The 26,483-nt window shown below is 36.3% G+C and overlaps 1 protein-coding gene across 3 annotated transcripts in view; it reads right to left on the bottom strand.

The window, feature by feature from the left end:
- Positions 1-26,483, bottom strand: part of PTPN3 (protein tyrosine phosphatase non-receptor type 3) — a 106,348-nt gene that overhangs the window by 22,246 nt on the left and 57,619 nt on the right. For all 3 annotated transcript variants that reach the window (XM_037380329.1, XM_037380330.1, XM_037380331.1), the window contains 10 exons: positions 19,967-19,990; positions 17,822-18,020; positions 16,771-16,848; positions 15,722-15,778; positions 10,827-10,983; positions 8,865-9,031; positions 5,893-5,983; positions 5,572-5,633; positions 4,591-4,737; positions 381-509 (listed from right to left, as the gene is read on the bottom strand). In XM_037380329.1, the coding sequence (XP_037236226.1) occupies positions 381-509; positions 4,591-4,737; positions 5,572-5,633; positions 5,893-5,983; positions 8,865-9,031; positions 10,827-10,983; positions 15,722-15,778; positions 16,771-16,848; positions 17,822-18,020; positions 19,967-19,990 (1,111 nt within the window). The remainder of the gene's footprint in view (positions 1-380; positions 510-4,590; positions 4,738-5,571; positions 5,634-5,892; positions 5,984-8,864; positions 9,032-10,826; positions 10,984-15,721; positions 15,779-16,770; positions 16,849-17,821; positions 18,021-19,966; positions 19,991-26,483) is intronic.

Here is a 26,483-nt window from a genome sequence, read left to right as displayed (position 1 = left end):
TTTCACCCCGAAAGAGCACAGTCACTTAGAAAAAAACTCTCAATGGCAACTGAAACACTTGTGAAGAGTCAGTGACTGCAAAACTGTTTACAGAAAAGCTCTAAATTTCTTTATGAAGCCTATCACAGTACATGTACAGCACAATGTATTAATGTACTATAGAACTTCAGAAAGTACATTTTTGAAGAAGTTTTAAAGAAATAATTGTACTATGTTGATTCATATAATATACACATATTTTTACAAAAACGTGTGTATATACATACACATGTATATTCACACATACAGATGTACATGGTCAGACACAGAGCTTGTATCTTCCTATCAATAATTTATTAATTCAGCTTGTTTGGAGATAATTAAAGATAATGGGCACTTACCTCAACATTTGTAATCACCATTTCTCTAACAACATAAGCAATTGTACAATCTTCAGAGTGGCATCTGACACGAAAGCTGCCATATTCCATTACATCTGGTGGATCAGGCCAATACTGATGACATTTGGTCTGTAAAGAAAATTAAGCACACATCAAGACTGTCTACAAGCACTTTTGTTTTCAGCCTCTCTTCCTATGCTGTGGTTCAGGGAATTCAAGGAGTGGTATAAAATCCGTTCTGGTTTGTTGGTGAGCTGTTTACATCTAAATTGGAAAATAATGTGGCAAAATAGGCTACATTCTCTATAAGCTTTTGTTGTAGTAACTTATAATAAAAACTCAGGTAAACTGGATGCAAGGTGCTTTCTGTCTGGTACTTATCTGCAATTGCTAAAATGACTTCTCAAGGCATAACATAGGAGGAGAAACAGATGAATTTATTCCATGTTAAGATGAAAAGCATAGGGGGCAAAGTTATAACTAACTTCGGCCACCTCACAGCAGGTTATAGCAAAGACAGAGCCACACTTGTCTTGAAAATGAACAATCAAATGACAAGAGGTGACTGAAAAAAAGAGATGCAAAAAGAGAAATTCTCATTAGATGTTGGCAAAAAATATTTTGATGAGGATGATCAAGCACAGAAACAAGATGCCTTATGAGGCTGTTGAATCTTCATCCATGGAAATAATCAAAACTTAAATGACATGACACAGTGCAACCCTCATGAAGTTCAAAGATGCTCCTGCTTTGAGCAGAGAGGAATGGACCAGATATCTCCAGTGGTCCCTTCAAACCTGAATTTGTCTACGACCTTGAAGCAAAATCACACTGGAATGCAAAAAGTCGTGCGAATCAGTCTGTCTCCCCTGTATTCCAATACTGCAGGCTTGCGGCTGAGGGAAAGAGCAAGACAAGCTCCATTTCTGGAGGCCTTAAGAGAGAACTCACCCTGCACAGAGAGAGGGAGCAGGAAAAGGAACACCAAAAAGCACTGTCATCCCTTAACACGAACCCCTCAAAAGTTCAGCATGCCTGGTACTTATCTGACTGCTTCCATTCCCCATTGTTTCCCTTATCCTCTCCCTGATAGCAAGCGGAGAAGGTGATGAAGTCATCCTAGCAATCTTTTAAAGACTGCTTCCCTAACTTGGTTATTAGTTTTCAGGTCACTAATAGCTATACGTTACTTCAGTTTTTGACAGGAATTCACCGAATGGGAAACACATCTTCATTTTTCCATTTGATCGTATTTTGTGTTTTAAAGCAAACATTTTAAAATGCAGAACAATGCTTACGAACATTAGTAGCAAAAATACTATATAAAAAGTTATTGCAGGCACAATAATCCACAGTGACTTGGTCATATAATGAAAGTTGCTCTTCACACTTTCTAGGGAAAACTGAGCTTAGAAACTGGAAGAACTCATGAACAACTTCAGTTTACGTGCATGTCACTTGTCAGTGCATGTTTCTTTTCTATGTCAGATGCATGACTGAAGACAGAGATCTTCTCTTAAATGACTATTTGTATCTAAATGTTAAAGTTATAAACAAAACCCCGGAAATGTACATATTGATGCAGGAAAGTGTAATTTGCCCTCTGCCTCAGACTGGTTTCATGCAAGGCCACAATAGCTTAACCGTCAAGCCTACCAACATGTGACAAGCAAAGTCATACATGCATGTGAATGCACCTGATATATTTTGGTGTACCACAAACTGCATGTGCAGTACAAGTGAGAGCTGAAGTGGAATTCAGTATCAAAATTACATCCATGAAATACCCTATTTTTTCTAAAAGAAACCAGATTAATCAATTCTGCTTACAACAACAAGGAACCATTTTCTCTCCTGTCTTCTGCCGCTGATAGGTATGAGGCTGATGTTCAGATCCCTACCACTCTACTGCTGATATGAAAGTCTTCCTTTTTCTGGTTCACCTTCTAAAAGCCGATAAGGCACATCTAGTCAGTGTACATAGGATATTTTTCTACAGAAGTTGCAATGCCAGTATCTATTCCTCATTTTAAAAGGTAAGATTAGAGTAGCACTGATGACAAAGTTTGCCACCTCGTTTCCCATCTAATCAAAGGATGAAATGTTGTGGAATAGACTGAACTTGAAAAAGTATTCCAGTGAGATACTAGTTCAGTGAAACTTTTGCTCACCGAAAGCAGCTCAAGTTTGCCCATCAACTTAAAAGTTTCAATATTTCATCGCAGTAAATGAATATTCTCATCATCCACTTCTGTACTCCAGCCTTGCAAGTAATTGCCATCATGTAACAAATATGAACCAAGTTTCTTAGTATAAGTCCACTGGACTTATGAGAAAGTCATACGAAAGAGAAAGGCCAGCTGATCCACATGAAAATCCAGGGTGATTCATACAAAAAACCCCACATCTTGACACAATTCCTCAGACACTCTACTGAAAACTTTTATTTAATTGTTTGTGACCAAAACAGCTGAGCTACAATTGTCCTATTCACTACTTATATATTTAAATAATAATTGTTACTAGATCCAAAAGTAACCTCAAACAATTATATACCCAATGTGTTTCTACTTCAGCTTTAGTTAATTTGGATTCTCTATCAACTTATCAACACTGCATGTGCCATCTATAACTTTAATTTCTTTTTAAACTAATACAGAGTGGCAAGAGCTGGAAATTCTGAAATGTTAAAATTTCTTAATTCTACCTTTCTTAGGGTTCAGTTTTCAATGACTTGAAATCCACATTTAAACCATTATGCCTGAAAATTTTACTGTAGTAGATTATCTGAAAGACTTCCCCCTTTAAATTTAAGCCAAAATAACGCATCCATTTCTAAAAAATTAACCCTACTCTATATGGGGGGTGGGTGGGGGGAGTTTTTTATTCTGTAATACAAATCTTAACACCACTGAAAAGAAATATTCTAGAATATAAAGCCTCCAGGGTTTGGGAAAAGGTTTGGCATTTGGCAATGGGGATACTCTGGCAAGAACATGCATCTTTTTTTATCACCCACAAAATAGGCAAATGTAAATCATCCCTGAAAGTAAACAAAACTCAGAAAAAGTGTCTGGTGTATAAAGGTACCAGCAGGATGTTTAGAAGTTAGAACAAAACACCTTGAAGTTTCCAACTCACCAGGCAAAGTACAGACTAGTACTAACTTGTGTTTCTCCTCAATACAAGAAAAGCAAGGAGGAAATTATTTTCACTGAAATACAGTCGAAAGATGAAGGAAGCATTTTGTGCCAGATGATGTTCAATAATATCTCTCTCCAGGAACAGCAACATACCCTGACCATGGTTAAAGTCTGTTGCTTTTCACCTTTCACACACTGTTGCTTAACTGTCGGTTCTTACAGCTCAATCATTAGGCTGTTTAGGACCTCAAATACTCACTCTCTTGTCTTCTAAAAACATTGGGATTTTTGACTGGGATGCCAAATAAATTTGATAGCGTAGGATATATCATATAGGAACTAAAGATAAAAGCTACAGTGAAGGAATACAAGAGTCAGCATCTTCTCCACCTTTAAAACAAAAATCCTTCAATTTTCAGCTTCTAAAACTTGAAAAACAATGTCTATGTACCTTAATCTAAAATTTTCATATTTAAAGTTTCAAAGGATATATTAAATCAAAATACAGAAGAATATACTGGATAGTGCTTTAATTTTCACTGTATTATTCTGAAATTCATAGAGTGCTGGCATTTATTTGAACGGAATTAAAAGAATTATCAGAGCAATTCTAGGAAAGAACCTACAATATAAATAAAAGCAAGCAGGTTAAATTCTGAACACCAGCATGCTAAAACTAGGAAGTACTGCAACGTCAGTCTCTTGTTTGAAGCCAGACTGAAAGTTTTGCTCAGTGCTTCCAGACACCTGCTGAATCATTAGGAATGCAACTGCCACATGCAGCCCAGTTCTCAGGGGAAAAAATGACAGTATATAGTACCTGGGTGATCAGTGAAACAGAGTCAGTGCAGTGATTTCTGTTTATCAGACAGCTGGTTTGTTTTCAAAGAAGCATAACAAAAAGTTACAGTAATTCAGAAAAAAAATAATTCAGAAAGCCTGGTCTAAGAGAAATGATTCAACAGATTAAGCTGGCCTATTTTAGGGTTATTTCATAACAATAATGGGAAAAAAAATTTAAAGGCACAGTACATTTCTTCAGCATGCAAAAGAACCTGAACACTTACCCGTCCTCGTTCAGTGAGAGTTGTTAACATGATGATGAGTGACAACTTGTGATCCCAGACTACTTGCCAGAAGTGCGCACATGTGTGTGGAAGAGGCCCCTGAGTAGCAATGTATCTGTTCACAATGCCCGCAGAGGGAATTTCCATCTACAAAGAGAAAGGAAAATCCTATGTAAAGTTTGTTCTCACTATTCAAGTACTATTTTAATTCAGCATTTCACTCAAAGAGGAAGTTTTGAGGGAAGATTAATCAGCAAGCCTGTGTAATCAGACAAGCAAGATCACAATTTGTTATGTGAAAAAACTTTAAACATTTAATTTAAACCAGATGTATACTACAGACTCTATACTCCATGTTGAACTAGGAAGAGATAATTAATAGTGAAAATGTATTTCAAAACTTGAAACTGCAAAGCTTTCAAAATTTTCTTTAATATTTAGTAGGGAATAATGGCAAGATATACCAAAGCTACACTAGCTGTTTATTGCCTGACACTAAACAGAGTAAGTTAATAGTTAATTCTGTGATTTACATGTTTAATTTAAGTATCTGACACAAACATATTTCTTCAATTTTCCCTGTTTCCCAGCCTATGCACAGGATTAGGGCAATTTTAAGGCTCTGGTTTATCTTCCAGACCCTTTAGGACAGTTGGTGAGTGGTTCTAGAAGGAAAAAGGCTTAGTGTTAAGCTACAGGAGAATTTGCAGTACTTCAGAATTTGCAGTACATCGGAAGGTAACACAAGTTTTACTGGTTAAAGACTCCGCACATACCACAGATACTTCCATCTACTGTATATCAGGATGGCCACTTGTCTCACAAGAGACGCTTCATCCTTTACATTATGAATCTTTGCGTCTTTTACATTTAAAAATCCACAAAACATAAAATGAAAAAGCCTTATTCCTTAAAAAGCCTAAATTTAGCCTGGTATTGTAATATAGAAAGTGAGCAAATGCAGGTCTCCATACCACTTACATTAACGTAATTTGCATTAATGTAATCTTCATCTCCTTGCAATATTATCCTCGTGGCATCATCTGCACACACACACACAAAAAGAGGGAATAAAATTAGCAATTAAGAGGCATGCTTCCCTTATAAGTAAAAAACCTGAGGAATCTCAGACACACAAACAGCAGATTACAGTCTGGAATAGATAACCTTTTAGAAAATAAAATGAACAATTATATGACTTTATATAATGAAATCTTTGATCAAGAAGTTCAATACAACAATTTTATAAGCTATCATTTAGAGGACAAAGCAAAATAGGCAGAAACTGTACTTAATACTCACAGGGCAGAACATCTTTGTATCTGTTCTTGTCCATATTCTGAGGTACCTTTGCACATGTAACAGCCAACCCTGGTTTCTTTCTATAAAGTTGCTGCAAAACAGAATGAAAAATAGTAAGATTTTGAGGGGGGTGATTATGCTATACAAACACTAATTAGATTCACATGAAAACAGACTGGAAAAAAATCAGAATGATTTTCCTTAACCTTTTTCTTAACCATCTGCAAAAGTCACCTGAGAGATTTTTGTATTTAACATGACAAGAATTTCTGTTATTGCTAACCCATCATGATCTCTAGAAAAATTTCTAGGAGGAGGGGGGAAGGAAATGTGAGAGCCATTGAAATAAACCATTTCCCTGCAAGGTCGCATTTTTCTCATAAAACTGTGGGCCAGAAGGAAAACAGTGGTTGAGGGTAGAAGTGACCCACAAAAGACATCAGAAGAAAAAAACAGCTGGAGATTGATATTTTCTTGAATCAACTGTAACATAGAAAGTTCAGACAAACTTATTCTCTGGACTAAAACTACCACATTCAATCCTACAAGTACCTGAAAAAAACAAAGTTTCATGTATCACAGTCTCTTAAGATGTGACTCCCTTTCATTTGGGCCAACCCCTATCTTGCAAACTTCACCTGGAGTAAATGTAGGCATAGAAGCGTATAACCAAAATTTTAAGGTCAAAATGCATTAAGTGCATCGTACAGGACAACAAAAGGTACAGTGTGGCAAACACCAACAGCAACAACAACAAATAAAAATCAAGAAATGTAATTATACAACTACAGTTTTTCTGTATTAAATATACATGAAAGCAACTTACAACTGTGTTATTAACCTGGCTATGCCAGAGTTTTATATACTTCATCGAACACTGCCCGAAGAACTCATTATATCTTACATGTTTAATGAAGAATTAGAATATGGTTCCATATATAAAATGGAATGAATCAAATAGGAGCCTAAAATCTACTACTTCAGTTGAGAGAAAAGGAACAACACACAAAAAGTTAATTCCATGGTGAGATTTACTGAACCTAAGACTCAGTATCACAGCTCACCACGTTTTGCAACTTGAACAGCATAAACAAGCCACGTGAGAAGAGAACTTGATAATAAATGTAACCGAAGAGCTTCTCAACTCAAGTTCCATTTTACTAGTGCCAAGCTGCTATTTCTGCCTTTTTTGGGGAAACAAGGAAGAATAATTTAACGTTAAGTAACAATTTTGGAGCTTAATTATTGTTGCCTGGCAAAAAGTCATTTGCCATTGACAGACGTCTTAAATTCTGATTAAGTGGAGGAAGATGTTCTGGAAAAAAACCAAACTGATTATATTCATAGTCTACTGGCTAATTATTTACTAATGTGAATGGAGAGTTTGAGAGCCACCAAGGCTGATGAGGTGATGCTGCAATTGGCTCGGTCTTCTGAAGATAACTAAACAATGAACTTTAAGAATGGCCACTAAGCTGTCCACCAGCTCATTAGATTTCAAAAATCTTTTGCACTTTTTTTGTAACACCAGTAATAACCTTTTATAAATACTGTCAGGTAAAAAAAAAAAAAAGGCCATAAAGGATCAAATATGCCATGAAGATTATTACAGGAACTTTGTGCACAGGTTTGGTCAAACACTTTGACAACCAAGAAAGCACTGAAAAGCTAGTTCATGTCTTTTGAGTTACTGTTTCAATAGCCAACAGACTCACTACTATTGCTGCATTGCAACAGTGCTGTGGATTTTGGAAAACAGGTAAGAACTATAGTCTACAATTCCTTAAAAAAAACCCAAACCAAAAAAAAAAACCTCACTAAAAAAACAACAAACCCAAAAGAGGGAATTTTAATTCTCAGAAATCTTGAAAACTAAGAAAACCTCAAAGAGTGGTTCTGCAATAAGAAATACCACAATTCTTCAGCCACCACCATGAAATCTTATGGGATTTGAAAAAAAAAAAAAAAGAGTGAAGAAAATTATATCAAAATAGGGGAAAATTGTATTGCTGTTCTACAAGTTTTCAGCATCAGAAAGGGTTACTCCTGAATTCAACAATGTGAAATATTTAAACCATAATAACCAGGGTTTCTCCGAAGTTACTATAAATGTTCAGATCCACAACAGCAAAACAAGCACAAACATACATACGCTGTATTCCCTTACCATTACAGAAGCAGCTAAATTATCTTTTGAATTTTTTACGCTGACATTGAAGGAACTAATTTAATAAATTATACAAACATTCTATTAGTCAGTTTTCTGTGACATTCCTTGCTAACACGTTAAAGAACATGACAAACATTAATTCATTAATCTATATAGCAGTTTTATAAGTCTCATCGTACATACAGGAGAATCTCACCCCCGAAGTAATCTACCCAAGAAGTAACCATCATTGTTTTAGATAGCCAGGGGGAAACACCACAGAACTGGACACTACAAATGTCCCTCAAATGGAAATTAACATTCCAACACTTTCATATCAACCTCCAAGAGAAGACGACAAGGAATGGTCAAGTTGCTCCTGTTATTCCATGAAAGAAGGCAACACATGAGAACTTGAAACCTTAATTTAAGGTATAAAAGATGTTTCGGAAATGTCACCGAGTGGCATGGAAAAAGAAACAAAGTACAAGACTGACCTCTGTCAAAACCCCACTATGGTACTCAATAAAATAATTAAGAAAAAACCCACTAATTTAGTAAGCATTGGGTACTTGATCTAGAAACATGCTAATTAAAACACATTTTTAATCAGCAGATGAAGATTTATGCAAGACTGGTAACTACTCATTCTTCCCTATTCTAAACAGTGAAGGGTAAAATGGGTGGGCAAATCATATTCTTGCTCTCTTGAAATAAGAATGAATGGGAGAAATGAGATTTCCAATTAATTAAGCTTACATCACTTGCAGATCACAGCTACTAGCCTATATTTTAGAGTGTTTTAGAGTTGAGTATTACCTACCTCAAACTGAATAAGGACAGTCCCACTTTCCAGCCCTCTTCTTAGCTGCTCCATAGAGTCCTCCAGTGTATCATCACCATATTCAGAACAGGTAGGAAGAAGAGATTCTGGGAGATTGTGGGAATCAACTTCATCTTCTGATTTAGGCTCCACAAACTGTTTAACTACTGAAAGATGTATTGAAAATAAAAATCTGTTACATACAGCATTAATGTCCTTGCAACACATTAAAATTTACCAGCTTGCAAGAACAAAGTTAGCAAAGACAAGGCCTCAGGAAAACAAACAGCAATACATTTAACTGCATTTCTCTATGTACTATATGACTAAGAGTAAAATGTCCTTATGACCTTTCAGAAAACAAAACTCCTCAAAGTGCCTATCTATGAAGGTGAAGAACTTGACTTCCAAGCACAAAGAGGTTTTTGCTGCAACCTTGTCTTACAGAATGAACTGCTGAATAAACTAATTAATGACAACATACAGCATAGTAAAAAACAAGTACGTTTTGCCTAAAAAAAAAAAAGTGTACAGCATAGTTAATGGAATATCCCTATAAGAAGCTTAAAGTGGTCCCCCAACAACAAAATTAATGTACATACTTACATTGTACTCTTTTGCCATTACAATAGCACCTGAATTGTCTTTTGCAGTTTCTTATGCTACTACTGAAGGAACTAACTTAATAAACTACAAAAAAAAATTGATTTGGCAGGTTTTTTTAGGACATTCTTTGCTAGCATGTTTCAGAACATGACAAACACTAACGAATTAATCTACACAGCAGTTCTGTCTTGACAAAAGCTATTATATCACCAAATGTGGCCACCTGTGGTTATTCTCTGCAATGTTACTCATACCTGCCAAACCAGAGAATGGGGAGCTGTTCATACTCATGCCTATACAAATGACTGGCACGGGGCCACAGGCTATCTTAAGCTAACGGCAGACTTCTCTCATCTGCAAGTAGGAAGGAGACTACAAAACTTAAGGGAAGACTAATGACTGCATAGAGCCAGTGGAAAGGCCTGTAATAATAGGAGTAGGACTGTTCAGGAAAAACAAGACCAAGAGCCCACCTGTCTTCCTGGTAACACCAGAAACTGTAAAGAAAGTAAATGCTACAGAAGTCCATATCAATTAGTTTTATTCCCTCCTGTTTCCTTTCAAATGTTTAAGTTTTAATGGAATTAGGAACTCTGTGCAAAGCCCTTCCATAATCATGTGTGTTAAGGGCTTACCATAGCTCTTAAGGAAAGTGAATAATAAACTAGAGTTTCACATCATCTGAAAGCTCTTGGGATCTGCATGTGTTTAAATATGGAGCAAGCAAAACCAAGCTAGATGGGTTCTCCATATCTTAAATAGACAGGCTTAAGACCCTGCACATTTCAGAGACTGTCTCCTGTTTGCTGGCAGCAGTTTAGCAAGAAACCAGCACAGGTCAAGCTCAGTACTGTCAGAAAATATCTATTGTAAGAATGGATAAGAAAAAATAAAAAGAGGCAGCTTGACTTGTTGCATTGGAAAATCGTGCAGGGGAACAGCCTGTGGGTATTTTCAAATCCACAACTGGGGATTTCTGAAATTATGCTACATTTACAAAAAAAACTAGAAACAAAAACAACAAAAAAACAAGAAACCAAACAAAAAAAAAAGCCCAAAAGCACAAAACCCCCACAGAATCCCTCAAATTTTGCAAGGGACTATTTGTTCTCATAGATTTTTAGACTTATAAAATAGGAAGAAATTCTAATTTAATAGATTCTTTGTTGCAGGGTTAAGAATCCACATAGTTAAAACTATCTGTACTACTAATTCAAATGCAGAGAGATCTACTTTTTAGCACAGACCCATTCCCAGTGCACTGAGAACATATTTACGTAAACAGAAGATGGCATACCTTAGCATAAGAGAAACAGTCTCAAAAACATTAAAAGTTAATAAAATTAGCCCAATTACCTTTCCGCCTGACCAAAAGTGCAAGCTCTCGCGTGTGAGATTCTCTGCTGGCTTTTATGAACATGACCACCTGGTCATGTGTGTGCTCTGAGATATCTCTGCCATTAATTAATACGATCTGATCACCTTCATTCAGTTTTGGAATGCATTTATCAGCCTGTTTCAAGACCAAAGAAACACATTAATGTCATTGTATCCAGTCATGTAAGCAGGAAAACATCAGGATATTAAATTCATTTTATTCATTAAATTCTTGAAGATCTACACTTCAGACTCCAAGCCTGGACAACCACTGGTTATAGCCATTTGCAAATTAATTTCTGCAAAAAGTGTTTTGGACACATAAGATAACATGCTTCAGTTTTTATGCAGTGAATACTGAGATTGTCCAAACGTGATTTTGATGAATGTAATTTAAGAAATATGACATTCCCCAGGCATGCACTTTTTAAAATTTAAAGAAATCCCTACACATTTCATATTTTTGGTATTTATCAGATTCTTGTTTGGTGAGTACCAAGTGATATCTACAAATGGAGAACATTCTTCCTCACTTCATTTGCTGAAAGTTTTAACAAGAAGATGCAGATAAGTACACTAACCCATGATGCTCAAGTACCCTGTGAAAAAATTTTGATGAAAATTCTTTTGCTACCTGTGCTACAGAGAACACTAAAACAAGGTTTTCCCCATATCAAATGAAAACTTACATTATGTCTTACCTTGGATACAGCAATTCAGACCAAGTGCTGAAATCTAGGGTTTGTTTGGCTTTTCTGTCACACTTCCCAGAATGCTTAGCTCTAAGTCCAGTGCAAAGCAATTAAAGCTATGGCCAGAATATGATGCTGCTGCTATGAAGATGATTAAGGGACTAGATCATCTCTCGTAGGAGGGAAGGCTAAGACAGCTGGGAATGTTTAACCTAGCGGAGAAGACTTAGGGGGATCTTGTCAATGTGTATAAATACCTGATGGGAAGGTCCTGAGAAGATGGAGCCAGGCTCTCTTCAGTAGTGCCCAGTGACAGGACAAGAGGCAATGGGCACAAACTGAAACATAGGAGGCTCCATCTGAACATCAAGAAACTCTTTTTTAACTGTGAGGGTTACTAAGCACTTGAGCGGGTACCTGCCCAGAGATGTTGTGGAGTGTCCCACTCTGGAGTACTCAAAAGCCATCTGGACATGGCCCTGGGCACCTGCGCACTCTAGGTGGCTCAAGTAGAGGGGGCTAGACAAGACGACCTCCAGGTCCCTTCCAACCTTTCCTTCTGTGATTCTGCAATATGAATATGCAGGATCCTCTACAACCTTTGAGTGTCGAGTAGCGTAACAATTCTATTTTCATTGCTATCCTAATTTTTATTTTGTCTAGGAAGTACTCAGCTACACAAGAGTGATACAGTTATATACACACTCCATTTAATTTGTTTTATGAATGAGATTTCAATCTTCACTGTTATTGTCTATTCATACTTGTTCCTTGTATTTCCTTAATGCCTGCACAGGTTCTCTGAACTTTGTTCATCCAATGTTATTAGTCCTATCAAAAAAAATATCATCGACTCCAAAAATGTGAACAAGAATTCTAATTAGAACCGGTTACGCCTTGCACTGATGGCTCTAAAAGTAAATTTATCAGTGGCGTACTCTATCACCAAGTAAAAAACAGGAAGAGATGGAAAGGAGAAGTGATAATGAAAGAACCAACAAGAAGAAAACGCAGACTAAAAAGAGGCAACACTACGAAGAAGAAAAATTGGGAGCCACTTGTGTCAGAGAATAAAGTAAAAGGAAAGAAAATTTATGACATGTAGGAGTGCCAAAAAACAGATAAAAAAAAGACTAGAGAGAAAAGAAAGATGCACGTAAGAGGAAGAAGAATCCTAAGCAAAAAATCTGCTTAAAAATTTACAAAAGGAATAGTTTCCCCCAACTTTTTCCAAAGAAATAAGGAAATAAAATAATAAAGGACGGGGAATATTGACTGTGATTAATTAAAAAAAAGACAAATGTAAACAGAAAAAGAATGGGGATTAGGAAGAGCCATGGTGTTCAACACTGATTTAACTAGGTATTCACAGCTCCCCCCAAACTCCCTTGCCACATTTTGTCCAATTTAGAAAGGCAAGATTGAAGAATGCAACTATGAATGATTTAAACACTTTGAAATATTATTGTTTGAGATATAAATTACTCTCCCTAAAATACAATTATTTGAAAAGATAAGTGATATGAAGACCATATCAGGTCAGTTTCAGAGAGTCAAGTAGCCAACAATAACATGGAGAGAATGGTTTCTGATATCCTATATTTGTCTATAATTTCGATTTCTTGGCTTGCTGCTGGCTATTATTCTTTATTACAGAAGGAGACTAATATCTTTGCTCAAAGAAACTTTGTTAATCACGTGACATGCTAATGCCTCAGCTATCTTACTTGAATCATCTGACTATATAAAATATATCTTGAAGGAGAATTAATTCCTTCTATGTAAGCATAATTTGTAGATTTTTTCAGATACTAGATTTTCCAGACAATTAATTATGCCAAAGGCTTCCTGTCTTACTGACACACCCAATGTTTCATTTTATGCTAATCGCTTGTTATTGCTTCAAGAATGGTGCATACTATTTTTCATTTAGAAGCTCTATTAAATAAAACCATAATGACTTCTTTACCACCTTAGGACATTAATACAGTTTGTGGGAAAAAAAAAATCAGTATATGACATTAGTTGAATAAAAAACCAAACCCAAAACAACAAAACAAACCAGACACAATAAATGGTTGTTCTTTAGATATAATGCTCTATTACAATTTTGGCTACTCTATCCTACAGTCTTCCCAACATACTAGACTGGTGCTGTATTGGAGGAGGATTTTTAAAAGAACTTTAGGACGTGAAAGGGAAAAATAATGCCTTAGTTTGGTGAGCAGATTTGTTTCCCCTCCTTCACAAAAAATACAGATTATTTTTTTTTGTAGGAAACTGGGAGAAAGTGACCTACAAATCTGAGAAATAACCTTAGCTAATAATATTACCAAACAACATCCCTTAGGACAATTTACAAGGTAATGAGTGAATCTAGAGCATGTTAAACACTAGCAAATACAATGATGGAAAGGCATCACTGAGCTAAAATAATGTAAAAATGCATTCCATAGACTGCTTAACTTCAACTTTCAAATATCAGCTACATTTCATTAAACAGTCAAGAACAGGTGAAATTTAGTTTATGGAAAACAATATAATCAACATTAATACTACTATGCTCTAAAAGTAAGAATATGTTTTTCCTCTTGCTGTAAAGCGACACGGTATCTATAATACTGCTGTTAAGTATATTGTATTGGAGAACGGTTTCCAATTTATTCCCTGACACTTGATAACTTGCTTACTAGGCTAGAGAGCTAATTGGTCACTTGCATCTATGCATGTGCCACTTAACTGGAGACACTTACATGAAGTTAGAAGTCCAGTCCTTTTCCAATCCAAGAGAAAAAAACCAAACAGATCAACACTTTCCAGAAGACAACCTGAATCTGCCAAAAGAAATTGTTGCCTCTGGAGAAGCATCTTTCATTCTCTGACTGTGGAATGAACATGTTTGCCCTACATTAATGTCAGTATCTCAAATCACTCTTAAGAAGTTTGCTACGTTGTCCATGAAATGTTTTAAGGGCTGTTTTATTCTCACTTTGTGGATTTAAGCTTAGAATTATAATTACCTGCTACTCTTTTATTCAAATAATTGTAGTTCATAAAGGCATCCTATGCACTGCATAAGCCAAGCCACAAATCAAAAATGTAACAAAAAAACCCACCCCTTCTTAAACAACCTTTTATCTTGATTTACATCACAAAACAGGTATCAGCCCTGTGACAGCTTATCAAATTTCAAAAGTCTACAAGATGCAGAATACATCAGATTTTTAGGATATAAAATATATCTTATCAAGTTTGCACTGAAATTATTCTATGAGAATTGGGAAACACACTTTGGAATAAGGTGAATGAATAAAATTTGAGTTAACAATGTCCTCACAAATTTATGTACTAATTATTTAGAAAAAAGTTAACAAGATATTATGTTACTATTATTTTACAATTCAACAGAAGAATGCAGTGGCTGTACTGATTCTGATGAACGCTTTACCTAGTCCATAAGTATTTCCATAAGCAAAAATCTATGGCAAAATAAGAACAGAGCAAACATATTCTGCACCCCCTCTCCCCTGCCAAGTACTCTCCCATCCTATAAATATTTTTAGCTCTGAGGAATTCCTCAGCCTACAGTGGTTTCTCTATTCAGTAAATGTCAGTAGGTTTTTCCCCCAGGTACTTGTCCTCTCCTGACCACCCACAAAACTATTTTAATAGTATCCTTTATCAAGGAGTTTCACAGGTCTGCTATCTTATGCATGAAGAACTACTTTGTTAAGCATGAAGAACCTGACTTTAAGTGACTTAATCTGGTAGCCTGTAGTAGTTCTGCTGGAATTCCCTGCTCACAATGATACTACATCTACATCCCTACTATATCTCCCTTAAAGTAGTTCTTTTTTCTAGGCTGCAGGGGCCTAGACTACTTACTTTAATGAACACTGTTCTATATTTTCAATCATGGCTCTTGGCCCTCATCAAACATTTTCCAGCTGAAGATGCACTTTTTGAGATGATGGGGGAAACAAACATACTTTCTACTGTGTCTTGTTTGGTTAACACTTCCAGATCTTTTCATCTGTGGTTTAAGAAAGTGCTGGTCTAAAGAGAACAGCTCAGCTTCTCTCTCATACTGGTTAAGCATGTCCAGATTCCTACACGTATGGACCTCTGAGTGGTGGTGGAAGTAATAAAGGAAGGGATTAGAAGGCTTAAGAATTTACTTACAGGTGATCCTGGAGTTATTCTTGATACCACTAATGGCATTTTCTGATCTACACCACCCTAGAGGAATGTCAAATAAATAACAATCATAAAATATGTCATTAACCAATAGCAGCGTTTCATACAAGTAATCACTTGTTTTTGGTTTTATATAAACTTGATGCTTTGTCATTATAGGCGGGGTTGGTAAGACTGAATTTTCATCAGTAAATGGGTGTGTCTGTGTGTGTGCAGTGTCTTTAGATCTACCACATTCCAGTAAACTAGACCCAGCATCTTTGCTTGGCCATATATTTTAATAAGCAATCAACAGAACAAATGCAGCATTTATTTTAACCCTACCCTTCAAACAAGACTATTCAACACTTGAACTTGCAAGGTGGACAGCGTTCTTAGATGTTGTGATCGAACCTGCAAAGGATCAGCTTCCAGACAACTGTACTCCCTTATTCTCTTTATGTGATGTTCTATGACTGCCCCACCAATAAATGCCCAAGGTGAAAGAAAAGACAAGACTTTGCCCCAATCTTGATATTATGGTTACACATTACTCTATCTCCTTAAATGGAATTTCAGTGAGAGAACGTAAAAAATTCACAACAGTCAATTATCAACAGTAATTTCAGTTTTCTTCACAAATTAATTTTCAGCCTTCCAATATGATCTTTTGATGGATATATCTAATTGGATAGCATAAACTATTTAACTTGTTTTATAATACAGAGGTCCGATCTTCTAAAAGTTGATGCATTACATTAGGCTTCCAAGTTGCCATTCAAGCAGCCAAACTGGCAGTCTGCTTTGGAAATCTGCCATGCCCATAGTATATGCAACAAAACACCAGAGAACTAGTAGAGACTTATTTCTGTAAAAGTTGCTTTAGCATTTAAGGATTAGGCTGCCACTTTTTAAAAAATCTTGGTCCATAAAAAATTCCTGTAGAATACACTGCTTTCTCCAAAGCACTGCATTAAAAATGAAAAATAATCATAACCTCAAAGCATAGTATCTCTATAAAGCATATAACAATAACTACAAAATTGCTGTTTTACCTTTAGATTAAATCCAAACTTCCCATCTTCATCTGGTATGATACGCACCAGAAGTAAATCTCCCTCAATTAGATCATTCTGCAATACACAGGAAAAAAAACCCAAAACTTTTCTAATTTTTTAAAAAATATCAGCAAATTAGAAAATAGTGCATCCAAATTTAGATGTGCTTAACAAGAATAATCTATGTAAATCCATCTTTAAAATAGGAAGAAGCTAAAGTCACAGAACATACTCATGATAGTAATCTTTTAAATTGTAAAAATGGCAACATACATAACAGTAAATAGATACTCTGCTTGCTCTGTCCTGTTACTCTCAGCTTTCTCAGTTTATAGCTCCTATTAAAATTTTCAAAGTGTTCTCTTTACTAAAGGTGACTTAAAAGGAAAAAGTGTTAGGTGCAACACGTTTGAATCAATTCTACTCTAAGGACTATGAAGTGACTACTTTTTCCCCAATTTTTCTCCTGTAAATGGTTGCATTGGTATCTTACGCAAGAAATCCACAAGCCAGAAGGATTAGAAGTTTGCAGCAGCTACTGGACAGGCAGGTTAGGAAGCTGTTCAGCGCCCTGCTGGAACAGTCTGGAGAAAGGGGAGGAATGATCCACTACCATAACACTAGCAAGGAGCAGCTGCTCTCTAGTCAGCACAGAATTCAAAGGATGTTCAACCATCCTGAAGAAGAGATGCCCAAGATAAAGCAGAACTGTGCCTACTATGAAGCCATATAGCAACCTGAGTTCCATGCTTTTTCCCCATGGAGGAAATAAGATTTAATCAAACAAAGATTCCCATTCCACTAGGAACTTCCCCTGCAGATGCTCCTGGAAGCCTGGACTATGGAAATCAATGCAGTTCGCAGGCTTGCCTATCATACTGTGGTATACAACCTTGGACAAATTTGTAGTAAGACAAGATTTATTCTTATTGCTGCATAAAATATTCTCATCCTGAAATATAACCACAAATTTTGTGCATTCTTAATCTACAGTTCAAAGCTACATTCAGTACTAGTTTTGACTTTAAAAGCACACAATTGAACATACCTTATCACAGTAGTACTGGTTGGAATCTTCTGTTGAGCTACTCCTTGTAACGTTGTCATATGTTTCTAAGAACTGTTTATCCACCCCTTCCAATGGGTAAGGGCCAGAAATGTTACCAACTCCATTGGGAGACTGAGCCAAGGCTTTAGGTGAGATGTGGGTCACAGAATTCCGCGTTGGACTGTTTCCCAATACATTCCTTCATTTAAAAAGGACAAACATTACAAGGGTATCATTATCTAGATTTTTAAGTTAACTAGTACAACATACAAATGTACCGCCCAGTTAAAGGAGCAAGCCAACTTTATACTTAGATTTAACACCACTCGTAGAGGTACAGGATAACAGGACTGGTGTATGATCTAAACTGATCATTGATCTGGGCATCGAGAAGAATGGACAAAACAAAACTGAAGTAGCAAAAACATTTTAGCAAAGTATTTCCATGTTAGTAGTGAAAGGTGCTATTGCAGTGGCACAGGAAATCACAGTAACGTGAGGAGAGCTGAACCCCAGGGGAGCTTATTGAGTTAGTTATAACCACGTAGAAGGACCCAGAATTAAACTGGGATGTAGGTCTGGCCTAGTGATTCAAGGACCTTAAAATTCAAGCATAACAAAAGTCAGTAATTAAATACCTCAAATCTTAGAATGGGCCAAATGGCCTGGTGGTGCCCCAGGACCTTTCAAACATTCATTTAGCTACATGGCCTCTTATGAAAAGGATGAAATGCAGACCTCTAATACAACTAAACCCCTTCTTTAATTGGGCCAAACTCACAGATACCGGACAAACTAACTGTTCCATCTTTATAAATACTATATAATACTTCATGAAATTCGCTGTCCTGGGGAAAGCTCAGGTACAGCTCAGACAGTTTTCTATCACTAACATACAGCGCTGTGTATGGCAAAAACGGAGTCCTGGCTCCCTGTACTACCCCTCTGCAGACAGACCTCTTGCTCACACAACAGATCGCCATGCTCAGTGGCAGTACGTTTTGCAAGAACACTCTGCACTGCTGCTGACGAGCCAGCGCTGCAGTGAAGGATATTTGATCCTTGAAGTACACGTGCCGTTACTTGTTTATTGCAGTTTATCCCTAAAAGCAACATTAACTTCTCACAGGGTTAAAGTAGCACAAGTATATGCAATTAAACCCTGGCATTAAAATTCGTAAAATCAAACATTTGTTTCTGCTCTGATACTAATCTAACTGTATATGTGAGCTTTTTTTAACTATTTCCAGCAGCCGCTGCTAGCTGTCAGTGAGGAAGTAATACTGCACTACAGAGGGACGTAGCTTAGGCTTTTAACATACAGGACTCACACTGCAGCAAACTTTAATAACACACTTATTTCGCAGCTTATGGAAATCTGACTGCAACAAATGTAAACATTTGAAAGGTGCCATCAAGCAAATGTATTCTTGCCATAATATTTCCCATGTTCAGTTATACTATGTGTACTTGGCAATGGGAACTAAGGGTTTTGTGGAGCATTTGCAGAATTTTCAGTTATTACAGAAAATATATTTTCAGTGTTTGCCAGATCTTATCCACTTGGTGCTCTCAATAATTTCAAAATATTTTGAAGTAGTGAACTATAATGACACTTGAAGGAATTATACCATCACAATTGTGCTTTTATTTGATAGCTTCCAGGACTTTTCATGATAAGCAAGGAGGAACACTGTACATGTAAAAACACCCTAATAAGTTTTTCAGAATACAGTAATTTAAAAAACTCCAAACGTTTCACTTACAAATTGAGAATACAGATCATAATGTTTTTTCAGTGTAGAACAAAAAAACAACCCAATGCCAGAAAAATATGAAAAATTATTTCAGTTAATGCCCTCTGGCACTATATAAAGCTACCACGTAAAATTACCAGTGGATTATTGCATCTTTAAACTTTTACAACAGTTTTTAACCAACTTTCTTGTTAACAGTGATTAGGGGTGTATTAGGACTGATGCAAAAACTATTTTTTCCCTACAAATCTTTACTATCTTCATTGGTTTATACATTTATTTATGTCCTTTAACCATACAAGATCACTACTTTGAAAAATCAGTTCAAGTTATGTACTTTTATCTTAGAGCTAGAGATTCTACAGTAGAAAGTTTAAAGAAAACTCACTTTGGTGATTCTTGTTCAGATGACCTGTTTAAATAAAAAATAAAAAAAGGAAACCAAAACAAAACAGTAAAAGAATATAAGTTAAATCTTCAGGAAAACAAGACCTAAACTCTAATAAAAAAAAAAAAAAAATGCCTGCATAAAAGCCAAAAGGTGTGCTCACAGTAAATTAAAGAATACTTAATCCTATGCTGAAAGTATAAATCAGACAATTACAGAATTTATGAAACACTCCAAGAAAAATTCCAGAGCAGCTCTTGTTAGCAAGACATGCTACATCATTTAACAAAGTTTTAGATTGGACCACAGTAACTACAGACATCACTGACGGTATTTTGCAAAAAGTCAAATGTGGCAAAATCTTTATGTATAGGTAACAAGAAATGAGCATAGGCAGCTTCAGAAGCATGGAGTTTCTCACACATTCTCATAATCTGAAAGCAGAACAGATGTTGACAGAGAACTTTAAGACAAAGCATAGCTAAAGCTGAAGTGGTTACACAGATGAGGACAAGCTAATACAGAGAAGAAATCAAAATTTGCAGTACATGGCATTTTCCAAGGCATTCAGTCAGCTTTGTCAGAAATCACCTGGAACAGTGAGTTAAACTACATTACATCAATTAAAACAACAGCTGTGATATGAAGATAAATTTGAAAGTAAAAGTTACTTTGCTTTGCAAGCACTTTTTGGTAAGTTTATGGCAGATGGGCTAGCTTTACAAATTTAATTAAGTAATGACCAAAAAACCCGGAGTGATAAAAGTCCATGCTAGACAAATACAAACATGAAGTAGTTTGGTTTGAATGCAGAGTTGTTGAATCATCACGTTATAGGAGGCAATTCACAGTATAGGGTTAATTTTTTTAATTATTGATCTCTAAAACCCCCACTACTAAGAACTACGTACTATATTTCATCAAAACTACAGTAAAAATAGCAGCAGTATCAGCCTAGTTAAGTTCCCTTCTATGTATTCTACAATATGAAGAAACTCTTCATTGAGAGGCAGAGATGGTGAGCTTGATTCCATAGGAATTTGTGGAGGTTTGGGTTGTGTGTATTTTACCTTTTTTTTAAAGAACCAAGCATTTTCTTTTTCATCGCAGTCATGCCTCCCTTCTGATTCCACTGACATCTACCCCCACTCTCCCACAAATACCTCTGGTTCTCCTTGTATGCAAGCCCCATGGTATTTTTTCCCCCCTAAATGCCAGCAGTGCCCAGCAGATCCTTTGAGAATGCGCACTCACTTGCTGCCTGACCAGCCCACATCTAAATGGAACAGACAATCATTGAACTCATGCTGTAATTGCTCAGTGAGAGGAAGATGTCAGTTTAAAGGATTTTTTTTTTTTATGCCTAGTCACCAACTTTCGCTAATCTTGTAGAAAAATTTGCCTCTGAAAACTTGACTCCTACATTAGATTTGACTGCAATTGTCCAAATGTTCTTAAGTGGGAATATAGAGGCAGACAGGCAGTGCAATGACATAAGCTTTATTTCCTTAGGAAGTCATGCTAAAAATAAAGAAACATTGACTTTATTTTCATTTAAGCTAATTGATTTCCTTGTGAGGCAAAGAACAATGAAACCCTATATCTTTTCTATGTTTTGCCACAGCAGAGCTACCACTCTTATTACTAAACTGTGTGGAATTCAAGGCGCCCTAAATTAATCCTTTCAAAAGTCTTCATCAAAAACTTACACACAAAGAACTATGGTGCAAATCGATGCAATGTCCCTAATTTTATGTATTATCTCCTCTCTTTCCTCCCAATAGCGAGGTAATTTCAGACAGTAAAAAACAACTTGGGCTTCCATTCAAATATTGTGTATAAAATATAGCAAATTTTTCATCTTCTTAGTAATACATTTTGAGACTTAAATGTGGGATATAAGCTCTTAGTAGTATTTGCTGAAGGTTTATCTGTTGGATTATTGCACTTTAATTGAAACATATCAGCGCTTAAACAGGTATTGAATCATGCTGTAACCTTCTAAAGTGGAGAAAGATAGCCAAAAACTTGACCTGGAAAGTGACCAAATTCAAGGCCTAAAAGAATTCATCAGGGAAAAGCAGCCGTGTCTTCAAAAGTCCTCAGTAGCTCAGCATGCTAGAGCTGTAGAATTTTGTTCTGAAACTCAGTTAAATAGTATTTTTAGCATTTAATTGCTCACCAATACAATAAAGTACCTTAAACACGAAAAACTAGATGATCTTTTCTGGCTATACATTATTCCACATTTCACTAACCTCTCTTCCTCATTTCACAACATAAGACAAGGACAATATTTTAAGTCAATAAAAGAGAACACTCACCAGACCAGCCATTCAACTTTTTCATCAAGAAAGAGATCCCTTCCTCGCAAGGAGATTAAGCTTTCCATTGGTGCAGCTAACAAGCAAATGCTTTAAAACTGCAGGTAATTTCTGTTCCTTAATCCACAATGTATCTAAAATGCTGCCGTTTCAATCTTTCACTCACTGTTGATTGCTCTGTTGATGAATTTATTATAAAGCTCTTTGCCCTGAAAAGGCTAACTCTCCTCTTCTGTCATGAGGACAAGGTCTTAAGGAAAGATCCCTCCTCCTCATTTTGGTGTGCCCTACCAGGGAATTCTGCTATTCTGAGAAGTGAAGATGATAAAATACAGCAGAGTAAAACCCCGAGAGAAAAGGGACAACTGAAACAATAGCAGAGTAGCAGAACTCCCCCCTTTACAAAACAACTGAAGGAAACATCTGTAGGTTTTGCCCTTGTGCTGTTCTTGTAGTTCTTAAAGCTTCTTTTATCGTAACACCTGCAGGGCTAGGGAGACTGAGTATGCCAGCACTTCCATTATCACCTCTTTTCTGAGAGCTCACCATTAAAACTGGGATTATTATTATTCATAAGCCAAATAAGTGGAAGACGTTTGCAACACCACATTTTTGCTGCCTTTTAGACAGCAACACAGAATATGCAGCATTTCTATGAACTGAATAACTCTGTAAGGCAGCCATGTAGATTCTTTGTGTTGCATACTTATAAGTACCATTACAGAAAAACCTGAGGACTTCATGGTATACACAAGTTTTTCAGTGATTTTCTGCAAATTCCAAACATTCACATTTGGTAAGCTGCTGCCATCACCCATAAAAGGATACTTTCAGTTACTCTGCATTGCCTCTATTGACCATATTCCAGGTTTACTGACTTTCCATGGAAGTTTCATGTACTCTGATACTCTGCAACTGCTTGGCTTGCTGCAAAATTTGCCTTATCACAGATTCGCAATTCAGCTTTGAGACATTCTTTCTGGATGCAAAATGCTTGTTTCTTGAACTGGCAAGGAAAGTGTAGTACATTTTAATAAGGATACATATTTAAAAAGAAAGGGTTACATGTAAGCAAAATATATATGTGCACTATTTTAATGTATATCTGAGTGGAAAAGCAGAGTAAACTGATAAAAGTCTATTAGTTGTAGTCTTAAAATACTAATTTGAAACCAATTGAAATGTCAGATCCATTGACCAGTATTAGGAGGACATACTCCTAGAGAAAGGCTGAAGTACACAAACAAGGACAATGCACTTTTGTGAAATGTAGCAGATTTTAAGAACAAGGAATTGATTGCATCTGTATATAACGAAAAACTAAGGAAAAAACTTAGTTTAAAATGGCTTTTGCAATTTCCTACTAAGAAACTAGTTACTAGGACTTGGCTGGATACATCTGAAGGGTACTTTCATCTACAGTTACACTTCAAAAATGTTGTCCACAAAAGGAATTAAATTTTAGTTAAAATATTGATTTGTTCCCATAGTACATTCACCAAAGCTCACTATGCACCTACAGTTTATTGTCTATCAAAATGGTAAGTTGAAAGAATTGAACAAATGCAGCATCCGTTCAGGAAATCTATTTTCAGTGCAATACCTTCACCAGATGATGTATCACACTTACACCAGCAGTGTACATGCACTTCCAGAAATTCATAGCACAGTGCAAGTGAATTTCCTTTTTGTATACTAGTTCATCATTTCATTTCCTTCCTCTCCAACTGTAAGACTATACACATTATACCATCTATATCACCAGCAAAAGATAGTTTTAGAATATAAGTTAAAGAGGTTTATAGCTTTGCAAACATGTTTAAGAGAAAAGCTTATGGGGGAATACGTTGCATTTATAACAAAATGAATTGTAGACTCAAAGTTATTTAGGTTGGAATGGATCTTGAGAAATCAACTAAACTCTTGTCCAAAGAATAGCCAACATCAAAAGTTAGATGAGGGTTTTCAGGGCCCTGTCACTTTGCATTCTGAGGGTCTTCAAGGATGGAAACACTTCCATCTTTCTGTCAATGTGTACATCTTGATGTGATTTCCCCACCCCCTCCTCCCCCCAGTGTCTTCTGAGCATTTCCCTTGCTGTAACTTTGTCCACTGCCTCACATGTTTTTGCTGTGCACCTCCAAGAAGAGTTGGCTCCATATTCTTGATGACCCTCTTTTGGTAGAGTAAGGCAAAAATGAGACCGACCCTTCCTCAACCCCCACAGCCTTCCGGTTCGCATACATCATATGCTCACATCTATGAATAACCAGCCAGATTTATCTCACCCACACCAGTGTAATGACTCTAAAAAAGATCTAATATACCTCATCTGTCAGTAAGTTTTTCTTACTGACTAATACTATAGCTTATCACTTAGAAATGTGTTTTACAATAATCTTGCTGGTTAAACAGAAAATTTCACAGCTAATCTTTTCTGTCAGGCCACTGAGTCTACTTTAAAAAACCTACCAAAACACTTGTTCCTACGCAGTCCACTGAACCAAAGATGTTTGGTTACGGAACATTTAATTAGAGTGAACAAGAGAAACTGATTACAGTTCAAGTAGCAAGACCCTCCAACACAGATTTATCAGGTTATTTTTCCCAAGCCAATAATCCAGTTATTTTTACCCCTTAAGACAGCACCTTATATACATATTTAATTTTTTGTATTCTTATTAACAAGTACCCTTCCCACTCAGAAAAGTATTCAAAAACATGAAAAAAGGCATTAAGAGGGCAAGCAACAGCTATATTAACACTCCAAACTATTCCACCTGTAGCATAAAAAGCATTTTAAAAAGCACAAGCCATTAATCCCGAATTTAAAACGTCAAAAGTAAGCTCTGCTCCTCATATAAAGTAGAAATCAGTCCAGCACAGGTAACATGAATAAGATTATCCTGAACTGCAAGGAAACCTGCTTGTTTTAGTAACCCTTTGCATCTAACACCTTCCTGTCCAAAAGAAATCCCAGCTTACTTCAATGAGACAACATTCAGTTAGGGGGCAAGTGTGGGTGTTGGCAACGATGCATGGTCTTCCCACAAAGTAAAACCTTAAATCCATGAACAGGAAAGAGCGGAGGACACTTCCCTCTTCATAGTGACCAGCAGAAAACCACGTGGCTTCCCACAGCTGGGTTCTCTGAGGTTAAAAGCATTAAACACTGGTTTTCAATTTTCATTTTTTGTCATTTATTCATTCACTTTCATTTCTCATTGCGCTGTGAAGTGTGAACATCTGTATCACACCTCAGGCACCAGAAGATGCTTGAGAAAACAGGAAAGAAATACACAGAGAAAATTAAAGTTCAAAGCTCCTTAAACACTGCTTGGTTACATGTCCTTATGTTTTCATGGCAAACCTTGGACCTTAGTATTTTAAGGTCACCAAGTGTTTAAAATGCATATTATCAAAACATTTAAATCTACCATTTTTTAGTTTACAAAAATACTTGAACATAAGAAAACAAGTAAACTCAGCTTAGTAGTTTAAATTTTCACTTATTTATTTGCAGGTAAAGGGTAAGCTAGTTTCTTTCAAGTTTTTGGTTTTTTTTCTGTTCTTGTAACAGCTCATCAGTGAAGACTCCTACATGAACTACTGGGTGTGAAAACCATTAAGTTACTACTATTTTATTTTTTTTTTAATAAAGATACCAATGATAGGAGCCAGAACTTGCTCTGGGGATGGACAGTGCAGTCTTTCAAGACAAAACCTAACATCTGATACAAGATGAAGCATGTCAGAGTACATGATTCCAAAATGTAATCAGTCTATTGCCCCAGTTAAAGCCAACTTAAATTTGAAGGTTACTGCTTAAATCAAAGATATTTTAGAATTTCCCAACATGGCCTTGAAAATGTCACATATTTCAGTATGACTATTTCATTTTCACTGTAGCCTTTTGCCCTTAAATGACATAGCACACAGACTTCATTAGTGTCACAGAAAGGTGAATCACTGATGATGATTTGCTCCACTACACCAGTGAAGCTTTCTTTATTCCAGATTTGGAAACTGTAGTGGTACCTTTATCAAGACAGACTGCAACATTGGTAATCTTCAGGTACTATACCACGCTAAAAAAAGAAAAAAGTGCAACCAAAAAGAATTCCTTGCACAAGTCCACCAGCCTGCCTTTAAAAATAACCAGCTGTGGTTTAAATCTGTTACACTGAAAGGGA

The sequence above is a fragment of the Falco rusticolus genome, chromosome 3 (genome assembly GCF_015220075.1).
Source record: "Falco rusticolus isolate bFalRus1 chromosome 3, bFalRus1.pri, whole genome shotgun sequence".
Taxonomy (NCBI): domain Eukaryota; kingdom Metazoa; phylum Chordata; class Aves; order Falconiformes; family Falconidae; genus Falco; species Falco rusticolus.
The sequence above is the reverse complement of the archived record's forward strand: the minus strand, read 5'-3'. Positions and strand labels throughout refer to the sequence as shown.